This window comes from Lepidochelys olivacea (assembly GCF_965140295.1).
Source record: "Lepidochelys olivacea isolate rLepOli2 genome assembly, chromosome: 11".
Lineage (NCBI taxonomy): Eukaryota > Metazoa > Chordata > Testudines > Cheloniidae > Lepidochelys > Lepidochelys olivacea.
Window position 1 is genome coordinate 78955752 of NC_140421.1, and position 23519 is coordinate 78979270.

Consider the following 23519-nt stretch of genomic DNA (forward strand, 5'->3'; position numbering starts at 1 on the left):
GCTAATACTTTCCAAAACATAACACTTACTTTCCGCCTGCTCTTTTTTAAGAGATAGACTCTTCAGCTCTTCTTTAACTCTTTCTAGTTCCAATTTCAGAGTTTTCTGCAGTTCACCCATTTCAGTCTGATGTTTTTCAGATAGCTCCTCACGGATGTTTTTTAAACATGTTTCGGTCTTCAGTGCACAGTCTCCTTTAAGAGTCTAACAGAACAGGATAGGTGCATTAGTAAAGCAGTTAAGAGTAATATTTTACTGCTTCTTTTTATTTTATATTGCATTTATTTGCCCTTTCAAAAATGTTATAATAGAAAAGGGAAGAGATCATGGCAGCTTTGATTTACAGTACAGTTTTATCTTGTCCAGTATACAGTATGGAACTTATACCTCCAGGGTCTGGATGTGTTTCTTTTCCATTTCCAATTCTATTTTCTTCCTCTCATCTGCAAAATAAAATTCTGTTTACTAAACAAACTAGTAAGAAACAATTGGGTCTAATGACATTTTAAAATATGGAAAGACCTACTTTATTTTAAACATCACATTCAAGGCTTGAATTAGGAGGCACATAGCAGTATGATGTACCACCACCTCTCTCGCGACTGCTCTCTTATATGCCAGAGTGTCAGCTCTTATTTTACAGGAATAAGTGTCTAGCTTGTTTCAGTTGCAAAGAAAACCATGGAGATGTAAATTTAGTGCAACTGGTCCAGCAATGTTTGCCCAAGTCCGCAGAGAGCATGACACCATTAGAGAGGTGTAAAGTGCCCCATTCATTTACGTAGTGTTAACTTAGATGCCCAATAATAACATTTCAGATGCCAACTTTGTTAACTACTTCACTGTGCAAAGAATGCAAGAAAGAGGCGGAAGAATCATATTGCTAAATTCTGCACAAATTTACTGGAAGTGGCATCTTATTTTAACCAGAGGGGGGTGGGCTTGGGAGTGTAATCCCATTTATATGTTCCTAATCAAAAAGGAGCTCAGCAGAGGACACAGATATATGTAAACTTCACTTGGGGGGAGGGGCAGCCCAAGGAGTTCAAAGAACATTCATGATCATATTTTGAATGGCTACATGATGCAGTGCAAGAGGCAGACTGAGGTCTTAAGTGGACAGAGCTTATTTTGCCAGCAGAACTTGGGAGAGAACACTTATTGTCCCCCCTCAGTTCTACCCCTGATCAAAATAATATTTCAAGCTTCTACTCACATGTCATTAGCCTAAAAAACAAGCATCATGTGTGTGGAAGGGAAATGGAAACATTCTTCATCTTCCTTTTACTATCTAGCAGCCAGAGCCACAACATAGCTAACAGAAAAGGAGTACTTGTGGCACCTTAGAGACTAACCAATTTATTTGACCATAAGCTTTCGTGAGCTACAAGTGAGCTGTAGCTCACGAAAGCTTATGCTCAAATAAATTGGTTAGTCTCTAAGGTGCCACAAGGACTCCTTTTCTTTTTGCGAATACAGACTAACACGGCTGTTACTCTGATACATAGCTAACGTTTCCATCACAAATTTGATTTCAACCCTTGCGCCCGCCACCTCCCCCTCTGAAATTGTAGTGTATAAAAATGTGCTGAGAGATTTTTTTCTAGCAAATTCTAAGTAAATCTGGAACACTTTATCTAATTTATCACATAATTGAATTTTTAAAATAGAGTTCAGAGTCTTAAAAATCTAAAAAAAAAAGAGAAATAGTTTACTGAACTCATCTAGTAGAGATCTAGTGCATAGGACCAAAGTTTAATTGATAAAACCAATTTAAAGAGCTATATACATTTTAAATATCATTATCAGAATGGGTCAGTGGAAGTTGCAAAGCTAATTTCGGCTCATCAGTAGCTCCAGAGACAGGAGCAGAAGCTGGAGGCAGCAAATAGTGAGAAAAAGTACCTCACTTTCAGAGTCTCCGACACAGAGCATGGGGGACGAACGATGATGCTATTTTTTTGGATCACTACCTGAAGGCCGCTTTTCCCCCAAGCTCTCTCTACCCCCTCCTCCCAACCACATCCCATTCCTCAGCTCTTTGCATAGCATCTCCTACAGTCTAAAGGAAAAGAGGGAGAGAAACTGGAGAAAGCAGAGGGCTTGAAGGGAGGATACTGGATGATTTTCCCTTCCCTCCTTCATGCTGGCCTCCTGAAGTCTCCAGCAAGTGAGACCCAACAGCAAACCTGAAGAGGATTGTCAGCATCCTTTCACCACCACTTTCAGCAGTCTTAGCATCAAAGGCTGAGGAACAAGCTTAGGCTTGTTAAAGATTAAAAAAAAGAGTCCTAAGGCTCAGCAGCTGACCACCACTAGTCTCGTAAGCTTCACATGGGGATGGGAGTCCTAGCAAGCAGCTACGGCCAAAAGAGGCACTTCTCAGCAGAACTACCCTAAGACACACTGGGGGGGGAGGGGGGGCGCGGGGTGAGAGTGAGAGACATGTTATGCAAACTTTTCCTAAAGAAGAAATCAATATTTCTCTCACTCTGCCCAATGAAGACACACTTGTCCTCAAACAAGTCTCCTGCATCATCTATACCCAAAAAACAGTTGAGGACAGGACATAGACTTCAATCCTGACACAGTGAAATTCCACAATGCAGAAGTGTCCCTTCACCATAAGCATAAGGGACCACTTCATTGAACTGAGAGAGAAAGAAATCAGCTTCCTCAATATTCTCTGATGGCACCTGTAGGCCTCAGCTGTTTCCACGAATTGAGACAGCTGCCTATTGGCTCTCAAACAAATTGTCATTGTCGTTCAAAGAAGGCAATGACTTGCTCAAGGAGTTATCACCTGTGTCAAGAAACACCAGAGTGGCATGTAGAAGCACAAAGAGCAAAACCTAATGCAATTTCAGCAATTCCAAGTCTAGCTGATTATCTCGATGGTGTTGAAACAGTCCTGTAGAATCTTTTACCAAACCTATGCCACCAAGGGTGGTACTGATACAGATTCGTAACTCATCTGGGACTCTTGACTCTGGCTCTCCAGCTGAAGCTTTCAGTACCTTCCAGGTAGACTTCTCACTTAATTTCCAGGTATTGGGAGGTGAAGCCAGGAGAATTTTCAGGTACTTGCTCCAAAAAAAACAACAATGAACCTGGTGCTGACTCAATGTAAGGCAAAAGCTTATGGGGTACAACTGGTAACAGCAGCTGGCACCAACCAAAGTCTGATCCAGAGCAAAGCATACGAGTTGAAATTCAAAGTCAAAGATGGCCTGCTAAACCTAGGGTTGTGATTTCAATCCTTGACGGGGCCATTTAGGGATCTGGGGGAAAAATTGGGGATTGGTCCTGCTTTGAGCAGGGGGTTGGACTAGATGACCTCCTGAGGTCCCTTCCAACCCTGATATTCTGTGATTCTATGATTCTACACAGATAATCCTAATACTAAGCGTCAGAACACCAAGAGTTTCAGAAGTAAATATTGAAGAGGACAGATGACTGAAGAACCAGTTGTTTAAAAGTATATTTCTGGGAGAATAAAGGTTGACAAGATGACAAAATGTGATGCAGCGATCTAGGAGGTCGTCTTCTCTGAAGAGGTTTAGAAAGAAAGAAACTGCTGATTGACTGGAACACCAGTCTATAGGGATGACATAAGATGATCATGCTGGAACCAATGAGTTTAGAAACCTGAGTTTGGAGAAGGCCTTCAACCTACGAATGGGCAACTATCACAGCTATAAGAAAAGGAGTACTTGTGGCACCTTAGAGACTAACCAATTTATTTGAGCATGAGCTTTCATTAGCTACAGCTCACTTCATCGGATGCATTTCGTGGAAACTGCAGCAGACTTTATATACACACAGAGTATAAGTCTGCTGCAGTTTCCACAATATCCATCCGATGAAGTGAGCTGTAGCTCACGAAAGCTCATGCTCAAATAAATTGGTTAGTCTCTAAGGTGCCACAAGTCCTCCTTTTCTTTTTGCGAATACAGACTAACATGGCTGTTACTCTGAAACCTGTCACAGCTATATCTTTCAGAGTAGCAGCCGTGTTAGCCTGTATTCGCAAAAAGAAAAGGAGTCCTTGTGGCACCTTAGAGACTAAGTAGAGTGGAAATCTATAAATTGGTTAGTCTCTAAGGTGCCACTAGCTATATCTTTGGAGATCAAGTCATTCTCTCTTGCAAAGGGCTTTATAACTGAGGCAGGCCTAAATCCCTTGAACATATAATGCCTAACCCTGTTCCTGCTGCAGTCAATGCCAGTTTTCACAGATTTCAACAGGGACAAGGACAGGCCATAGGACAGACAAAAAGAGGCTATGTTTACACTATGGGGAATATAGTGGTCCAGCTACGGGACTGTAGCTCCACTGTCATAGCCCCATAGTGTAGATGCAGAAATGAGGTTTTTGTGTAGCTGTAAGAACACTACCTTCCTAACTGACAGTAGCTGTGTCGATCATTCTTCAAGTCAACCTGGCTGCATCTACAACAGGGGTAAGGTTGGCATAGCTATGATGCTCAGGTGTGTGGATTTTTCACATCCCTGAGCTTCATAGTAATGCCAACGTAAATTTTAAGTGTAGATCAGGCCTGAGAATCTCCCCATCAGAAATTGTGTGGCAATCAAATGCTCAGCAGTTGCATGATCAGCCCCCTAAGTTCCAAGTTCATAATACCTAGTTCTTGTTGATATTTCAGTGCAATTTCTTCTTTTTCCTTCAGATTTTGTTCTTTAATATGCTCCAACTCAAACTGATGTCGGCTCTGTAGAATTGCTACTTCCTGAGCACGCTTATCATTGAGCATCTCCCGTAACTCCACAAGAGCAGTTTCCTTCTCTTTTCTCAAGTTAGACTGCATCAACTCCAGCTGGGATGTGTGCATATTAGACAGACTTAGTCGTAAACCTTCCAACTCGAGATTGTGCAGTGTCTATAGTGGGAAGGGGAAAAACATGGTTTAAGTGAAATATATTACCATTTTTCTATACCAGTTTCAATTATATACACACCTCTATATTTATTGCTAGTCTGTTATTTTCATATAAAACATATTTATGGCTGGAAGTGGAATAGCAGAAAAACTAGATTCTAGTTCTGATCTAGCTTGCAGAAGCTTTTTATTAATGAGTACAGTCTTTACTATCTCTCCTTCCGGTAGTAAAGTCTGTTTGATATTGTATCCAAACTGTTTGCATTTTCCTCCTCTTAAGTTTATCTACTGATAGAGCATGTCTGCCAGCAACCTGCCTCCCTGCAGCATCTTCAGAAAGTTATGATATGTGAAAAGGAAATTGCAAAAATACACATTATTATCGTCTATAGCATTGCTGCAAATTTCCACTTTTATCCTTTGAGTCCATCACAGTGCCTCATAACTCACAAAGCTGTCACTGGCTATCATTTGATATTACAGTAGAGTGAATGACCAATATCTGAAGTGTTGAAATAGAAACAATGATGTAAATATACATTACTCTTGTGCTGCTCACCGATTCAGTTCTGAACTATCAGTTAGCAGTAGGAGCAACTAAGCTTTACAACGGATTATAAAGTTTCCATTCTACATATATACAAATACATATAGCCAATATTTAGAGATTAGACAAAAAATAATTGTATCCTATGTATTTCTAGAATGAATGGGTGTTTTAAAATGGATTAAATATTTAGAGAGAAGGGAATTTAGGCCCTCAACCTGCCAAACAACATAAATGGGGCTACTCACATACGTATAATTATATTTGCATGTAACAGCTTGCAAGATCAGGGCCTCCACTTGTAAATTCAAGTAATGTTACAATCTTATCTGATACAGCGTCAATAAATATGTAACAATTAAAAGGTCCATGGACTCTTTAGAGGGATATTTGGAGTATTTTTTAATATTTAAATTCAGAGCTTACCTAGTGTGAACTCAATAACAAACTGTAAAACCCATGACAAGGGATGTGACACTCTGACAAAAATACACTCAGTATACACATTGCAGTAAAGTTGTGTGATGGATTCCCTTCATGCGATTCATAAGACCACGATGAAGCAAGACTAAGTTTCAGTTTGATTTTCCGCCATACTTTACAATTCCCAATACTGCAGCACATACAACTGCTATTCCATATTTCTAGGGGTCTAGCAACACTAGACAAAGGGTAAAGCATTACCTTGCAATAGAACTTTTTTCCTTTGCATGTTAGGTTTGCACAAAAATGCATATCTAGTGATTAGAACACCAAAAAAGCATATTAGGCTCTTATTCTTTGCCTGCCTCTCTCCATTCTGGGAAGTTACTGCAGATCCTTATTTATATTTATGAAGATACGCAAGCTTCTTCCCTTCACAAATTTTGTCAATTTTCTAAAGAATAAGTGGTAAGGTTGAGGACATTGGAGACCCTTCCATAGCAGGTGGTATCTGCAGTCCTTTTAGCGTAACACTCCCTACTGATTCTTCAAATGTAGTCTTTACAATAACACAAGGCATTCCTCCAAAGACTGCTTATTTTGTTAGAAAAGAGGCTCCTCTTTGCAAGCGAATTAACTGTAAATTGTGAAAGCTAGGAAATTTGCCTAAATAATTACTGTGTATACATACTGTACCTGTGACTGGAGCTGAGCATGCTGCATCTCTGTTTTATGTGTACCTTCCATTTGTTGCTGAAGTTCATCCAACAGTTGCTGCTGTTTCTTAATTAGTTCCGCACGTAGTTCTTTCATTTCATCTTCATGTTTAATAATTAGTTCAGCAATTTCACGATCATGTTCTCGTTCATGAACCTGGAGAGAAGAACACGGTGATGCTCTGTACCTCGGGGGAACACCCTACACCCCCAGGTTCATCTTTATAAAATGATTGTGTGGTATGCAATGCAAAGTTTGTCATGTTGAGTGTCTTCAGAGGCTCATGATGCACTACTGAGCACTCTTGTTACAGTAATATTATAGGTTATAATTTCATGTATGTAGTTAGGAGGCTGAAAACGTATCCACATGGCTCAAAACAAGCCCAGGCAAAATCTCTCCAAGAGCAGAGACACAGTTCACACCTCATCAGAGCAGGTATGGGACAAACCCAGCCCAGTCTCACAGGAACAAAGGATGCTAGCCTAGGCAGCAACAGAAGAATCTGTTAGACTCTCGAGGGAGTCACCCCCCTGCCTTTGGTCAGTTTGGAACTGCGATGAGGTAAAGCTCACCTGACTGTGAAGGGGGGGGGGGAGGGGGACTGATCAAAGGATAGAGCCTGGCTGAAGAGCAACCAGCCAGCCTGGGTTAGAAGTATCTAAGTTTGTAAGGACATTGAAAGTGTTAAGATCAACTTAGAATGCGTTTTGCTTTTATTTCATTTGACCAAATCTGACTTATGTTTTGACTTATAATCACTTAAAATCTATCTTTATAGTTAATAAATATATTTGTTTATTCTACCTGAAGCAGTGCGTTTGATTTGAAGTGTGTTAGAGGCTCCCCTTGGGATAACAGGCCTGATACATATCAATTTCTTTGTTAAATTGACAAACTCATAGAAGCTTGCAACGTCCAGCGAGCATAACTGGACAATGCAAGACGGAGGTTCCTAGGGTTGTGTCTGGGACTGGAGGTATTGGCTAGTATCATTCAGTTGCACAATCCAAGGAGTAGCTTACATGCCAGAGGCTGTGTGTGAACAGCCCAGGAGTGGGGGTTCTCACAGCAGAGCAGGGTAAGGCTGGCTCCCAGAGTCAAGGATTGGAGTGACCTAGCAGATCACCAGTCTGGATAAAACCAGAGGGGAACGTCACAAACACAGCACAGAATTTTTACTGCATTGTGGACATTTTACACTTTTGTCCTTCCAGCATTAACAAGCCATTAGGACAGTAGTCTCAAAGTCAACAAAACTATCTATACTCTTGCAAAAACCCAACTGATTTTCCGCCTCTGAAGAAATCATTTCATTTTGACTGAATACAACTGGACATGCAGCATCTTTCAAAAAAAAAAATAAAATAAAATAAAAAGCCTGTTACAAAAATACCTTTTTAATTAATCCAATCTGTTCTTTTCGTTCCGCCTCCAAGTTCTGCTGTTTTTCCACCTTCTCTTTTATTTCTGCATTTAACTCTTCTATCTGAAAAGAATGATGACATTTTTTGAAACTACCATTTACCAAGCATTCAGAAATACAAATCCTTGTGTCATTATCAGAGCTACCTACCTCTTCCTGGTGTACCAGATTCATTTTTCTTGTTTCAGAAAGATGCTGAGATTCCGTTTTACTGATTTCCTCTTCATAATGTCTCCTCATCTCAGACTGTACCTCCTGTATGGCTTGTGCAGATTTCTGCACAGTTTCCTGAAGGTGATTCTCCAGTTCCACCTGAACCTTCTTCAAATGAGCCACTTCCTCAGTCAGTTTGTTTTCTTTCTCAGTGTATTCCATTTTTTTGGCCTGCATTTCAATGTTAAGTTTCTGGAGTTCCAAGTTACTGGATTTCAATTTCTCCTCAAATTCCACTCTTTCACACTCCAGTGCTTTTTCAAAGTTTTTCGTTTTCATATTCAGATCGTGTATATTTTTTTCAAGATTCTTTTCCAGAGCTTTTTCTGCTTTTATTAGATTCTGCTCTACAGCACACAATCTTTCTTGTAAGGTTATATTCTCCTTAAGTGAGAGTGTTAAACTTTGTTCTTTATTATTGATTTCAGCTTTGAGAGCCTCCTGTTCTTTCAGTAATGTCTCTTCTAATATGGTTTTCTGACCAAGAAGTTCGGCCATAGTCTGGTTTTTGGCCTTCTGGGCATCAAGCTGGGCTTGCATTTGATCCCTTTGGCTTTGCAAAGCAGCTAGTTGACGTCCAAAAAGGGACTGTACCTCACTCGTTACTGAATCAGAGGCAGTTTTCTGCTCTTGAACTTCTTTTACTAATTGCTCCTGAGCCCTCAATTGCATCATCAATGTTTCTCTTTCCTGCTTGAAGTCCTTTATCATCTCCTGCCAAGTATGTGACTTTGAAGCCTTTATTCCAAGCCCTAATTCTTCAATACAAACTGTTAGATCTCTGTCTTCACCCTGCTTTTCCAGGAAGTTTATTTTGTTTTCAAGCTCTTTCTCCTTCTTTTCTTTTTGATCAAGTTCTTCTTCACAACGAACCCGTGCTTCTTGCTCCTTATTCAGTTCTAAATGTGTAATGGAAAGTTCAGCTGTTGCTTTTTCCCATTTTTCAAGAGCTTCTTGGGTCTCCTGATAGGATTTGTTCAGTGCTGACTCTTTTTCACTGAGCTCCTTAAATAGCTTAACACATCTCTCCATCAAGCCAGCTCTCTCTTCATCCTTCACCTCCTTACAGTCACTCACTTCACTTTGCAGCAAGGAGTCACCTGACAAATATGAAGCAAAAGCCTCAGCTTCCAGCTCAGTTTCATCAGAAGTCCCTTGCAGTACACTGCTAACGCACTTTTGTTCATCAGGGCTAAACATTAACTTATCTGCTGTAGAGTCCAGGTTGGATTCTAAAATGATGTTACTATCTAGCACAAATCTGTCCTCTTCAGTATCAAGAAGTTCAGAATTGTCTGATATGTATGACTGCTCCTGTCTCTCAGTGGAGACAAGATATTTCGTTAATATGTCAGCATCTTCTATGAAAGATCCTAGTTCTACCATATTTTCTTCAGACGTGTTATCGGCTTCATAACTTTTATGGTCCTTCGCTGCTTTGACCTTCTTTAGATTTTTCTTTGTGTCTTCTAATTCAGCTTTAAAAGAGTCCACTCGCAAGCCATGTTGGAACTCTAGTTCTTCACGAACTAACTGTATTTCACCTTCATGCTGGCATAATTTATTCTGCATCTTCTCAAGCTCTGCTTTCTGTGATGCTGACACCTCCTGTAACAATTTTTCCTCCTGCTCTAACTTTTTTAGCTTCAAATTATAGACAGTTATTTCTTCATCGTGCTTATGCTTTAAATCTTTGTTATTTTTTGTCTCAAGGAGCAGCTTTTCACTTAATTCTTGGATGAAGGAGTTGAGCTTTTGGATCTCATCATTCAAATATTCCTTTTCTTGTTTAGATTCCTGTGCTTCCTTAGCCTGTTTTTCTGCATTAGTAAGCTGTAATTTGAGGTCTTCTACTAAATCCTTATACCTCAGCTCAATCTCAGACCTCTCTCTCTGAAAATCCTCCATTTGATTTTTAAGTTGCTTACACAAGTTTTCTCTATGAATTTCAGACTCACGCAGTTTATTATTTAAATCAATAATTATTGCATTTAAATTCTGAAAATCTTCATCAGAATTCAAAGCAGAGAGTTCTCTTTTTATCTGCTCATGTTCATTTTTATATTTTTTATTCATCTCTTCTTCACAATCCTCCTTAACTCTTACTATCTCTTTTCTGTAAGACTCTTCCAAACCAGTCCTCAAATCTTGCAACTGTCTACAAATATCCCTTTTGTGATTTGCTTTCAATTCTTCAATATATTCCTGTTCTTTCATCTTGGCTGAAGCAATTTCATTTTTTAACTCCATTATCTCTGTGTCCCGGAGAGAAAGTGTGTGTTGTAGGAGAGATAAATTAGACCTTTCTGATGTCACTATATCTTGAAGACCTTTAATTGTTTCTTCTTTTTCTCCTATATCGTTGTACATCTGTTGCATTGTATTATTCAGATTCTCTTCCTTCTGTGCAAGCAGACTCTCTTTATCTTTGGTATTCTTAAAAATAAAATATTACACATGAACTAAACACCCTGCTATTTCCATTTCTTTGAAAATTCCAGTTTAACATTCTCCTCCCTTCCCTTCCACAAGAATTTTTTTTCCCCTTAAGTGGAGGGCTTGCTGATTTGTCTATGCCAAGGAGAAAGCTCGCCCTTGAGAGTATGAGGACTTACACCATTGATTTATGGTGTGTTTAAAGGAAATGTGTCCACTTTTAAACTATATTTTAAAATCACAATTCCACAGTATTAGGATGAATGCATATTAGTGACTGTGGTTCCACAGTACACTAACTTTTAAAAACAGATTTTTTTCTCAATGTCACGACAGGCAAGTGTGAACATTGCACAGGTGTTTTAACTGTGCATCATCATATCTCATCATATTTGGGTTATTGTATGACCTCAGTTGAATTTCTTGGTTTAGAATACTTATTTGGGGGGTATTTACAACATTCTTGTAATTCTCTCCTGACCCCCAAATCACTGATGTGTATTCTCAGCCTTCAATGCAATTTAAGGGTTTTTATTCAGGAATTCCCTTGCATTTTAAATTAACATTTTCACTCATGAACACTAAATAAGAAACCCAAAGAGACTGCTACTCGTGATACTTCTAATCACTTGAACGTGGTTAGTATTTTTTAACTTTTAGGGCCAGATTCACCAGTGTATGCTAGCTGCTCTGTACTACTCTGAAAGAGTGCTAAGCAGCCAAAGCATACTGGCCAACTAAGCTGGGTTTACAGGTGTTCTGTATCAGCAGAGGAATGCATCAGAGGGCAGAATGCACTCCTCGGTTTCCCCTTCCCTCCTGCCTTTTCTGTTGAATAGATCTAGTGCAAAAGGTAGATTTTTTAGTATGAAAAATAAGCTTTGTAGCATTATTTTTGATAACTGAACATTTCTCCTTCAACACAGGCTGGCACATAAAATCTTCTATTTCAGAGAAACTCATGAAGAGCTGTCCTATTTCAAAACAGCCTCCATTACCCCTCATTCTCAATGGGACTGTGGTCACAGCCTGCCCTTAAAGATAGCTACTGCCTCCCATTGTTCCCAATGGAAACAAAGTCAAACTGCCTTCAGGGAAGACTGCTAGGGGTAGAGAGGAGCAGATGAATGGAAGCAGTGGCAACCTTTGCTAATGACAACCTCTGCCACCAGTCTCATTGAGAAGACGACAAAATGACAACCCTTTTGAAAGAGGGTGGTTCTTTGAGTGTGTGTCTGAACAAAAACCAGTTACCTTCCTTTTCGTAACCGTTGTTCTTCGAGATGTGTTGTTCACGTCCATTCCATTGTAGATGTGTGCACCCACATGCACAGTTGTCGGAGATTTCTGCCTTAATGGTATCTGTAGGGCCGGCTGTGGGGCCCCCCTCTAGTGGCACTCCCATGCGCTGGTATATTAGCCGCCGCCAGCCCTGTGCCCTCTCAGTTCCTTCTTGCCAGCAACTCCGACAGACGGGCAGGAGGGCAGGAAATGCAATGGACGTGAGCAAAACATCTCGAAGAACAACAGTTACGAAAAGGTAGTAACCTTTTTCTTCTTCGAGTGCTTGCTCATGTCGATTCCATTTTAGGTGACTCACAGCAGTATCCATGGAAGTGGGCTCAGAGTTCACAGCTTAGCGGCTTGCAGTACTGCCCTACCAAAGCCAGCATTGGCCCAGGCCTGCTGAGTCAGGGCACAGTGGGATGTAAAAGTGTGGACAGATGACCAGGTGCCTGCTCTACAGATGTCCTGCATCGGCACATGGGCCAGAAAAGCTGCCAAAGAGGCCTGCGCCCTGGTAGAGTGACAATCGCTGGGGGAGGCATCTACCCTTGGTCGTAGCAGAAGCAAATGCAGGCAGTGATCCAAGAAGTAATTCTTCTTTGAAAGGTAGTCCGGTATCCACTCATTCTGTTGGCCACAGCGACGAATATTTGCGTCAACTTACAGAACGGCTTGATCCTGTCCATGTAGAAGGCCAGAGCCTTTCTGACGTCCAGCGCATGCAGCCTGCGCGCCTCCTCCGACCTACGCGGCTTCAAAAACAAGACCATTAAGTAAATGTCCTGACTCGAATAAAACTGAGAGACTACCTTGGGAAGGAACGCTGGGTGCGGCCTTAGTGGGACCTTGTCCTTGTAGAAGGCCATGTAAGGCGGCTCCGAGGTAAGCGCCCGAACCTCGGATACCCAGCAGGCCGATGTCACCGCGACCAGGAACACAACTTTCCAGGAGAGGATAAGGAGGGAGCAGGAAGCCAGCGGCTTGAAGAGAGGACCTGTAAAGCTGTGACAGCACCAGATTCAAGTCCCACAGAGGGACGGGGTCCCTGATATGCAGGTAGAAGTGCTCTAGGCCCTTAAGGAATCTGGCCATGATATCCTGAGCAAAAACCGACCTGCCCTCGAACGGCAGGTAGAAGGCCGAGATGGACCTTGATCGATGAGAGGGACAAGCCCTGGAGCTTGAAGTGCAGGAGATAGTCCAGAATAAGCTGCAGCGAAGCCCGCTCAAGACAAACACCTTTGTCCGCAATCCAGCAGGGAAATCATTTCCACTTGGCCAGATAGGCCACTCTGGTGGAGGGCTTCCTACTTTCCAACAGAATGCACTGAACCTCAGCCGAGTACTGCTGCTCCTGCGCGTTTAGCCATACAGCAGCCAAGCCGTCAGATGTAACTCCACCAGGTTGGGATGCAGAAGACTGCAATGGTTCTGGGACAACAGGTCTGACCTGAGCGGTAGCTAGAATGGGATAGTCACCGAGAGGTCCAGCAGAATGCTGAACCAGTGTTGGCGCAGCCAAGCCAGAGCTGTGAAGAATACCCTCACCTCGCCTGGTTTGATTTTCAGGAGGACTCTGGGTAGCAATGGCACCAGAGGAAAGGAGTACATCAGGGCTCCCAACCACGGGAGCAGAAAGGCATCTGACAGGGCTCCTCTGTCCATGCCCCGAGTTGAGCAGAAGATGTAGCATTTCCTGTTCTGCCTGAAAGCAGGTCCACCCGGGGAGTTCCCCACCCGAAGAAGATGGAACTGACCACCTCCGGATGAAGGGACCACTCGTGGAGAGACGAGAACGTCCTGCGGAAGCAATCTGCCAAAGCGTTTTTGGACCCTGGAAGGTGAGCGGCCACGAGATGAATGTTGAGCTATAGACAGAAGTCCCAGAGCCAGAGGGCTTCCTGGCAAAGGGCAGATGACCTGGCTCCACCTTGCGTGTTGATATAGAAGACCACAGTCATGTTGTCCGTCAGGACCTGAACCACCCTGTCTTGTATATGAGATAGAAAGGCTTGGTAGGCTAGTCATACCGCTCTGCGTTCCCTGACATTGAAATGCAGAGAACGATCGTGACTGGACCAATGACTTGAGTGCTGAGAGCGCTCAGGTGGGCTCCTCAGCCCAGGTTCGAGGCGTCGGAGACAAGGTTCACCGACAAGGCCAGGGCCACGAAGGGAACTGCTTCTAACACCAGCATAGGATCCTGCTACCAGACGAGGGATGACCATACACTGTCCATGCTGACCACCCGGTCCATGCTGGGCCAGTTAGGGACATAGACCAATGCCAGCAAATCCTGAAGAGGTCTGAGGTGGAGTCATGAATGCCCGACCACATAAGTACATGCTGCCACGTCGCCGAACAGCCTCAGGCACACGATGAGGTCCATCATGGCCTGGAATGGAGTATCGGGGAAGGCGGCCCTGGTCCAAGTGGAGTCAAGGTCTGCACCGATTAACTGTGTGTGTTGTACTGGCGTTAAAGGTTGATTTTTTTCTCGTTTATTATCAACCCCAGGTCGCGAAAGGTGGAACATTCCAGGTCGAGATGTCTCCACACATGATCCAGAGATGGGCCCTTTATCAACCTGTCACCAAGGTACAGGTATATTTGGACCCCCCGAAGTCTCAGGTAAGCAGCCACTGGCACTATAAGCTTTCTTTGAGGTCGGCAGAATAGATAAGGAGGTTTGCCACACCAATTTGGCTATTTCGAGCACCCCTGGGTGGACGGGCAATGCCATTTTTGCCGGTGTGGTGGCCAAGATGACATTGAAAAGGTTGTCTGCCTCCTCAGCGACCTCCTCAATCTGCAGACCAAGATTTCCAGCCACCCATTTAAGGAGGACCTGGTGCTCCTTAAAATCGTCCAGGGGACTGCAATGTGGGAGGTTCTGGCCACTACCGGGCCCAGGGACGATTGTGTCGCCAGAGGGATGCTGTCATCCCCTCCTTGTCGGAGGAGGACTCCCTCGGTGCCAGGATACAGTGTGCAGGCTCTGCTTCTTTGAAAACTCATGGCAATTGTGGGAAGTCCCGGACGACTGGAAAAAGGCTAATGTAGTGCCCATCTTTAAAAAACGGAAGGAGGAGGATCCTGGGAACTACAGGCCAGTCAGCCTCACCTCAGTCCATGGAAAAATCATGGAGCTGGTCCTCAAGGAATCAATTCTATAGCACTTAGAGGAGAGGAAAGTGATCAGGAACAGTCAGCATGCATTCACCAAGGGCAAGTCATGCCTGACTAATCTAATTGCCTTCTATGATGAGATTACTGGCTCTGTGGATGAAGGGAAAGCAGTGGACGTGTTGTTCCTTGACTTTAGCAAAGCTTTTGACACGGTCTCCCACAGGATTCTTGCCAGCATGTTAAAGTAGTATGGGCTGGGTGAAAGCACTATAAGCTGGATAGAAAGCTGGCTAGATTGTCGGGCTCAACGGGTAGTGATCAATGGCTCCATGTCTAGTTAGCAACCGGTATCAAGTGGAGTGCCCCAAGGGTCGGTCCTCAGGTCGGTTTTGTTCAATATCTTCATATATGATTTGGAGGATGGTGTGGATTGCACCCTCAGCAAGTTTGCAGACGACACTAAACTGGGAGGAGAAGTAGATATGCTGGAGGGCAGGGATAGGATACAGCGGGACCTAGACAAATTGGAGGATTGGGCCAAAAGAAATCTGATGAGGTTCAATAAGGATAAGTGCAGGGTCCTGCACTTAGGATGGAAGAATCCAATGCTACAGACTAGGGACTGAATGGCTAGGCAGCAGTTCTGCAGAAAAGGACCCAGGGGTTACAGTGGACAAGAAGCTGGATAGGAGTCAACAGTGAGCCCTTGTTGCCAAGAAGGCCAATGGCATTTTGGGATGTATATGTAGGGGCATTGCCAGCAGATCGAGGGACGTGATCGTTCCCCTCTATTCGACATTGGTGAGGCCTCATCTGGAGTACTGTGTCCAATTTTGAGCCCCACACTACAAGAAGGATGTGAAAAAATTGGAAAGTGTCCAGCGTAGGGCAACAAAAATGATTAGGGGACTGGAACACATGACTTATGAGGAGAGGCTGAGGGAACTGGGGATGTTTAGTCTACGGAAGAGAAGAATGAGGGGGGATTTGATAGCTGCTTTCAACTACCTGGAAGGGGGTTCCAAAGAGGATGGCTCTAGACTATTCTCAGTGGTAGCGGATGACAGGACAAGGAGTAATGGTCTCAAGTTGCAGTGGGGGGAGATTTAGGTTGGATATTAGGAAAAACTTTTTTACCAGGAGGGTGGTGAAACACTGGTATGTGTTACCGAGGGAGGTGATGGAATCTCCTTCCTTAGAAGTTTTTAAGGTCAGGCTTGACAAAGCCCTGGCTGGGATGATTTAATTGGGGATCGGTCCTGCTTTGAGCAGGGGGTTGGACTAGATGACCTCCTGAGGTCCCTTCCCACCCTGATATTCTATGATTCTTCCGCCACGGTACCATGTTCCAGTTGCAGGACCAGCTGTGCCTCAGCTGATTTGGCTGATGCGGCCAGGGAGGGCTGGGAGTACTGGACCGGTATTACCGGCACCCCCCCCCGGATTCCAGTATGGCCCCTGCTGCGTTGGCACCGTTGCCAGAGCCACCTCCATCTCCCCTATTGCAGGAGAGTCACCTCTTCTCTGCGATGGGCTAAAATTGCAGTCCGACCCTGACCACTGTCCCTCCGGTGACCACAGTGGGGCCATTGAGGCCTGGGTCTGCCTACAGACCCTGGTAGGTGATAGACGGGGGGGACAGGTTCCAGGGTGAGTATGAACAACATCGAGATCCTGAACAAGCCCTCCAGGACGGAGACTGACGACGACGAGACCTTCTGGGAGAGGGTGTTTGGAGTCTAGGCAACCTATGGCTAGACAGTCATTGGTACTGGAAACAGCAGCATGAGTCTGGAGTCCCATGACTAGTAGAAGGGGATCTTGATGGAGATCTAGGCCTTCTGGCCAGCGAGCCAGACTGTGGTGCCAGGTACCGAGGTCACAGCGAGGGGGACTTGCGCCTGCGACCCAGCAACCTGGGACGTCCTGCCAGTCTATGTGGCAGCAACCCCGATAGTTTTCCCCTTCGGTGATGTGAGCGGAGCTGAATCGGTCACCTGGCAAGGCATCTGCGGAGCCAGTCAGCCTTGTTCCTTAGCCACCGGGAATGCTTTGGGCACTGAAGGCCCCATCACTAGCTGTGAACCCCTGCCGCTGCCTGGACTAGGGGGCGGGTCCCTGGCCGGGCTGGTGGGTCCGACCTCTACAGTACCCCCATGAAGGCACATAGCAGGCACATGGCTTGTCACAGGTCCTTTGCTCAAGGCCCCTCTCCCCTTCCGTGCCAAGGGGCTTCTTTTCTTCAGCCTCTTCTTCAGCGCAGGCAAAATGGAATGGTCCAGGCCAAGTCATTCACCAGCGGTGTGCTGCACGCCGAGGCCAAAGTGCTGAGCATGGTGCCACGCTGGAGGGTTCTGACACCAGACAAAGAGCCACCTCCATCAATAACGCCCTCAAGCAGATATCCCACTCTTTCTGGGTCCGCAGGCGAAAGTTCTTACAGATGAGACACCTGTCTTTCCCATGATCTTCACCCAGACACTTAAGACAGCTATTGTGCAGACTGCTGATTCGCATTCGCATGCCCCATGACACACACGGCTTGAAGCCGGGGAAGCAGGGCATGCCGGCTCGGTGCAAAGTCCCCACTGAGACTCTCTTGACTAACTAACACTATCAATTATCTATGAAACTATATACAAACACCACTAAACCAGTCAATGGATAACCACTGCTGCTCTTGCAAAGCAAGACAGGGTGCTCCAACCAACCGTCACAGGTCGTAAGAAGGAACTGAGAGGGTGCAGGGCCGGCGGTGCCTGATATACCGCCACATGGGATATACCGCCACAGCCAGCCCTACAGATACCACTAAGGCAGAAATCTCTGACAACTGTGCACTTTAGGTGTGCACACACCTAAAATGGACTCGACATTGAGCAAGCATTCGAATCATAGAATCATAGAATATCAGGGTTGGAAGGGACCCCAGAAAGTCATCTAGTCCAACCCCCTGCTCAAAGCAGGACCAATTCCCAGTTAAATCATCCCAGCCAGGGCTTTGTCAAGCCTGAGAATAATGCTCTTCAGCTTCTGCTAAAATGAGAAATTTTCATTTACGAAGAATAACGGGAAAAGTGACCATTAATTGTAAGTATTTCTTTTCAAGAACTACCCAGTGCACTAAATCTACTTAATATTTATCTCCCTACCAATTTGTATGTAGTTTGTGTAAATGCCTGAGATTAAATCATTCAGGACAAAATATGACCTGACACAGGGTGCTGTACTGGTTAAAGGACTCATTAGTAAATTAATTTTAACTTAAACCAATTAAATATATTTACTTGTCAATTCTTAGAAAATTTAATTCTATACTCAAAGAGCACATGCTTTAATTCTGGGGAGCAGAGTGTATTCTTCATAACCAACAAAGAAGTTGAATCCCTGCTTTAGACAAAACATTCAACTTAACTTTAATTATGGAGCCACAACCATTACCTCTATAATAAAAATAAATTTGTAGGACGTTCCCCAAAGGGTAATATTTTAAAGTATCAGACTGGGAATCTTAAATCAGTTGTGTTGATATAAAGTATACATTTAATGAACAAATCTATGACTCTGGAGACCAACAGAAGCTTTCACTTATCTTTATGTCTGAAGCTAACATGATTACAGATATACAATTAAGTTTTGTTCTCATTTAGACCTTAAGGGTAACTCCTGAAACATTCTTGTATAACTATAGAATAATCATCCTACACCTATACAGCACCTTTCACTCCAATGAATCAAAGCAATCTCCACACAATCTCTAACACCTCTACACATGGATTACTTCAATAACCATTGAAATGCAGCCACTTTGGGGATGAAGCATCTCAACATTATACACCAGTTTAGGTCTAGTAGCGAAGACCACCATCTACAACTGAAATTGCAGGGTGAATTTAGACAGAAAGAATGTAATGACCCGAATTTAAATGTAGTCAGGACCTAGTCATTATCTCTGAGAAAGATTGCTATCAATCCCTAACTGTTAAGATCTTGATTTTTTTGTCTCATCTAAGTCAACACCTCCAAAAGAACAGTAATCTTCCCTTAACATCATGCTAAAGAATGGGTTCAGTACCACTGATCCACAGCCCTTTACAGAAACATCAGCACTACTTCATGCAGAATCTAAGTGTTCATTAGTGGGCTCTCTTCCAAAAACTTTTAAAAGCAACACAGCATAACCCTGCTTGGATTGCAAGATCACATTACAAGGCTATATTCTAACACAAAGTTAACTGTAACTGGCACATTTAAGAGGGGTTTTTTTTACCTTTTGAGAAGACTCCAGTTTTACTGCCAGGTCATATGCTTTTTGATGCATTATCTGCAATTGAGTACTTTGTTCCTTCAGTCTGTTCTGAAACACAGCCATCTGCTCCTGGGCTTGACATAATTCACTTTTTCCAGGAATTCTACTTTTCAGAAGCTCATTAGCCTAAATGCACAAATATTTTTTTATAGTGAGGGTAAACAAAAATTTACTCACATATACAGTAACATGAGTTCTTCAAGAAGTGTTGTCCAAATGCATATTCCACTCTAGGTGTGCATGCACCCCACGGCTAGAGATTGGAGTTGAGGTTTTTTTGCTAGTGGTGTCTGTTCAGCTCATGCATGCACACCCCTACTTTCCTCATGCCCTGTTCTGAGGGTATATAGCATTGTGTGGGTCCAACTGCTACTCCAGTTCCTTTTCTACTGCAGAGCCCATAATAGCACAGAAGTACTCGAAAGCAGAGGGGAAGAAAGGCAAGTCATGGAATACACATGGGCAGCATCTCAAAGAACTCCAGTTACTGTACAGGTGACAATGGAGGGTTAAGTAGGTTATAGATTGTTGTAATGAGCCATAAATCCAGTCTCTTTATTAAGTCCATGATTTTTGGTGTCTAGCAGAGTCTTATCCACCACTGATTGAAGAACTGCAGTATCAAAAGAGGTATCTGCTCTAGAAGCCTTTACCAACGAATAATGTCTGGAAGAACTGTGACTGGAACCCCAGGTGGCAGCTTTGCAGATATCCCCAATGGAAACGCTCCTGAGGGCAGCCACTGAGGCCTGGTTAAATGAGCCCTAAGATCAGCTGGTGGGACTATTATCTCATAACATGATTCAATACATCATGAAACCACTTAGACAATGGTGGTTGGGTGGAAACTGGAGTATTCACTCTTCATACTCTCTGTAAACAAAACAAAGAGCCTCAGGGAAGATCTAAAGGACTGGTTCTTGGGAGATGAAAGGCTAACGCCCTACAAACATTCAGAGTACGTAATCTAGCTTCATCATGATTAGAATGAGGTTTTGGAAAAAAAATATTGATAGTTGAATATTCTGATTTAAATGGAGCTCAGACACCATCTTGGATATAAACATGGGTATAGCCTGACTCTGATTGGTATTGTCTGGAGAGTCTGTACCAGTGACAGTCTAGTATCTCATAGGCAGAGGTAAATGTAACCCCGCTGACAACAGAGGGGATATCTACGTGGTACCAGTGCTGGAGATGGAGCAGAGCCCTGGGTCACAAACATTCCGTGTAACGAAGTGCTCAGTACTGGCTCACCTGGTGGTGCTTATGGTCTAGTTGGTTCAAAGCCTTTTTCCAGAGCCAATGGTTTCACAAGTGCCAAAGGTTTAGAGGCAGACAGTACTTTCTCAGTACTGAATAGGTCTGCATTACTGATAGATTCTGCACTTGGGACGGACACAGTGGTCTTTTATTTCAATATTGAGCTGTCAGTATGATGTCCTTTCACAAAACCTCATCAGGGCATCATCAAAACCTCATCAGGACCCATATCAGGACAGGAGATCTCCTTTGGAGCAGAGCAAAGATCTTTTTCCCCAAAGATTTAGATGGATGTTGTAATAGGAAGAGGGCCTGAAACATAAGCCCTTGTTTCAGAGGCCTGATGTGAGGCTTTAGGACAGGGCTAAAGTAGTGGTCAAAGCTTTGCTGATATAAAGCAAAGTCAAGTTGTGAGCAAGAGGCAGGCCCTGCACCCAGAATCTGGCAAGAACAGGGCTAATATTGCAAAAACACACATTCTGAAAAGGTGCTAGGCACAGAGCACTCACGCAAACACACTCCAGAAGGGTGGTACCAGAACATCTCAGTATCAACACATTCCCCAAAGATAACAGGAACACGCTAACCTTTCTTAAAGATAAGGTCAGGATGACAGTATGATGAATAGAGATGTTTTGATCAAACCAACATGTACAAGGTAATGGGTGGCACCTAGATACATCAGAGGGACAATATGTAACTTGTTGGTATCTGGGTATAAAGAGGCATCTCAGAGGGAGTATCTTTGGCCACCCAAAGAGATAGTGGGAAGTCCTGCCACTAATTAAGCTGTGTCCATTGTCACGGGCATACATGCATTGAGTGCACTTGTAGCAAGTATAAGGCACCAGTACTATGCTTCGTCAACAATAAACCTGGCCAGGTGCCTTTGTACCTTAACAGATCTTGTGGTCATTGGGTGATTCACTCGAGGTCTGCTGTGCCAGCTACCTGCGCAGAGCTGGGACAGCACAAAGAGGGAACACACACAGCCAACATCTGAGGACAGAGGTCTGCTCCTTATCTCTTTGAAAGAGTGTGTCTCACTACCCTCTCATAATGCCTTCTAAGGCTTCCTACCTAAGTCCTTTGAGGAGTGAGCCCTGAAGCTAACACACATAGCACTACTCATTCCTGCAGTCCATTGTACAGGAGGGAGAATGGGTCAGACAGTCCCAGGTTTGAGATTGCCTGCATAGAGTGGTCTAACAAATGCATTTTCAGCCTTGCTTCCCTGAATGTTTTTGTTTTCAGAATGATATGCATACACCACACTTAGCAAGAACTCCCCTAAACACAACAGAAGTGAATATCATTAAGGGGAAAAGCTTCCCCATAAGACCCACAAAATTTAAATCCAGGGGATTTGGGGGTATTACAGAAAAACTAAATTTCTCCACTAAATATAGAGGTTAGGGTGCAACAGGCACACAAGCAAATCCTTATGATTAACTCATATTTAATTATACTAAAAACTATTTGTGAAACTATGCACAACTCTCAAAAGCTAAGCTAAGATGTGCAGACACTGAACTGGCCTGTCTCAGGACAAGGTGGTGAGAAAGAACAGGAGTGGTGGTTGGTTCCCCATCATACATTATACCTTCAGTACAGACCACAAGGATAGTCAGAGCACATCCACAGAGCAAAGGGACTCTGTTAGCAAAAAAAAATTCTCCCATCCCAGGTGCATGCTTTCCTAGAATAGAATACACATATGGACAGGGACTCAAAGAACTCATAAGACAGGGGTGGGCAAACTACGGCCTGCGGGACGGATCTGGCCCCTTAGGGTTTTGGATCTGGCCTGCGGGATTGCCAACCGTAGGGCACCACAGGCCCCACACCACTCCCAGAAGCAGCCAGCACCACGTCCCTGAGGCCCCCGGGGGAGGTGGACAGAGGGCTCTGCGTGCTGCACTTGCCTGTGGGTACCTCCCCTGAAGCTCCCATTGGCCGGGAACAGGGAACCGCAGCAAATGGGAGCTTCGGGGGATGTACCCACAGGCAAGTGCAGCATACGGAACTCTCTGCCCCCTCTCCCCCAAGGGCAGCAGGGCCAGCCGCTACAGGTAAGCGGCACTGGGCTGGAGCCCAAACCCCTCACCCTAACTCCCTGCCCTGAGCCCCCTGCCTCCACCCCAACCCCCTGCCTGCACCCTGCACCCCTCCTGCACCCCAACCTCCTGTCCTGAGCCCCTGCCTGCACCCCAACGCCCTACCCCGAGCCCCCGCCACACCCCGCACTGCACTCCAACCCCCTGCCCTGAACCCCTCCCGCACTCTGCACCCCAACCCCCTGCCCTGAACCCCTCCCGCACTCTGCACCCCTCCCTGTACCACTGCCCTGAGCCCCCTCCTGCACCCCAACCCCCTTCCCTGAGCCCCCTCATACACCCCACACCCCTCCTCTGCCCCAACCCCTTGCCCTGAGCCCCTTCCTGCACACTGCATCCCCTCCCACACCCCCTCCCGCACCCCAACCCCCTGACCCAGCCCTACATTCATGGCCCTGCAAGCAGTTTACCCACCCAGATGTGGCCCTTGAGCCAAAAAGTTTGCCTACCCCGTCTTAAGATGTCCTCAGTGTATGTGTAATATACATTACATACTTTATATAATATCAGTCATGCACAAAGACTCTGTATCATAGATTTTAGCCTTGTAAAAAACAAACAAAATTATAATCTGATTTTCAAATTGCTGTTTTTTTAAAATGTACTGAGTACTTATGTATCACTTGTATTGCCATAGTGCCCGATGGACCACGACCCACTGTGCTAGATGCTGTACTAACACAGAACAAAAGGACATCCCGTGTCCCAAAGCACTTACAATTTACTTACCTGAAGTTTTCCTGCAAGGACA

General features: G+C 44.3%; 1 protein-coding gene and 1 long non-coding RNA gene across 7 annotated transcripts in view; one reads left to right on the forward strand and one right to left on the reverse strand.

Annotated features, from left to right (window-relative positions):
• Positions 1–23519, reverse strand: part of PCNT (pericentrin) — a 233547-nt gene that overhangs the window by 153709 nt on the left and 56319 nt on the right. For 4 of the 5 annotated variants that reach the window (XM_084644031.1, XM_084644030.1, XM_084644029.1 and 1 more), the window contains exons 6-12: positions 19350–19514; positions 8165–10663; positions 7985–8077; positions 6568–6744; positions 4646–4901; positions 388–443; positions 30–204 (exon numbers count right to left, since the gene is read on the reverse strand). In XM_084644031.1, the coding sequence (XP_084500157.1) occupies positions 30–204; positions 388–443; positions 4646–4901; positions 6568–6744; positions 7985–8077; positions 8165–10663; positions 19350–19514 (3421 nt within the window). The remainder of the gene's footprint in view (positions 1–29; positions 205–387; positions 444–4645; positions 4902–6567; positions 6745–7984; positions 8078–8164; positions 10664–19349; positions 19515–23519) is intronic. The other variant, XM_084644033.1, reaches the window with a different exon arrangement.
• On the forward strand, positions 17789–21551 carry LOC311528698. 2 transcript variants are annotated; one of them, XR_014713671.1, is made up of 2 exons: positions 17789–18169; positions 19973–21551. It is a non-coding gene; the product is annotated as an uncharacterized lncRNA (long non-coding RNA). The 2 variants fall into 2 exon arrangements; XR_014713672.1 differs by having other exon boundaries at positions 19976–21551.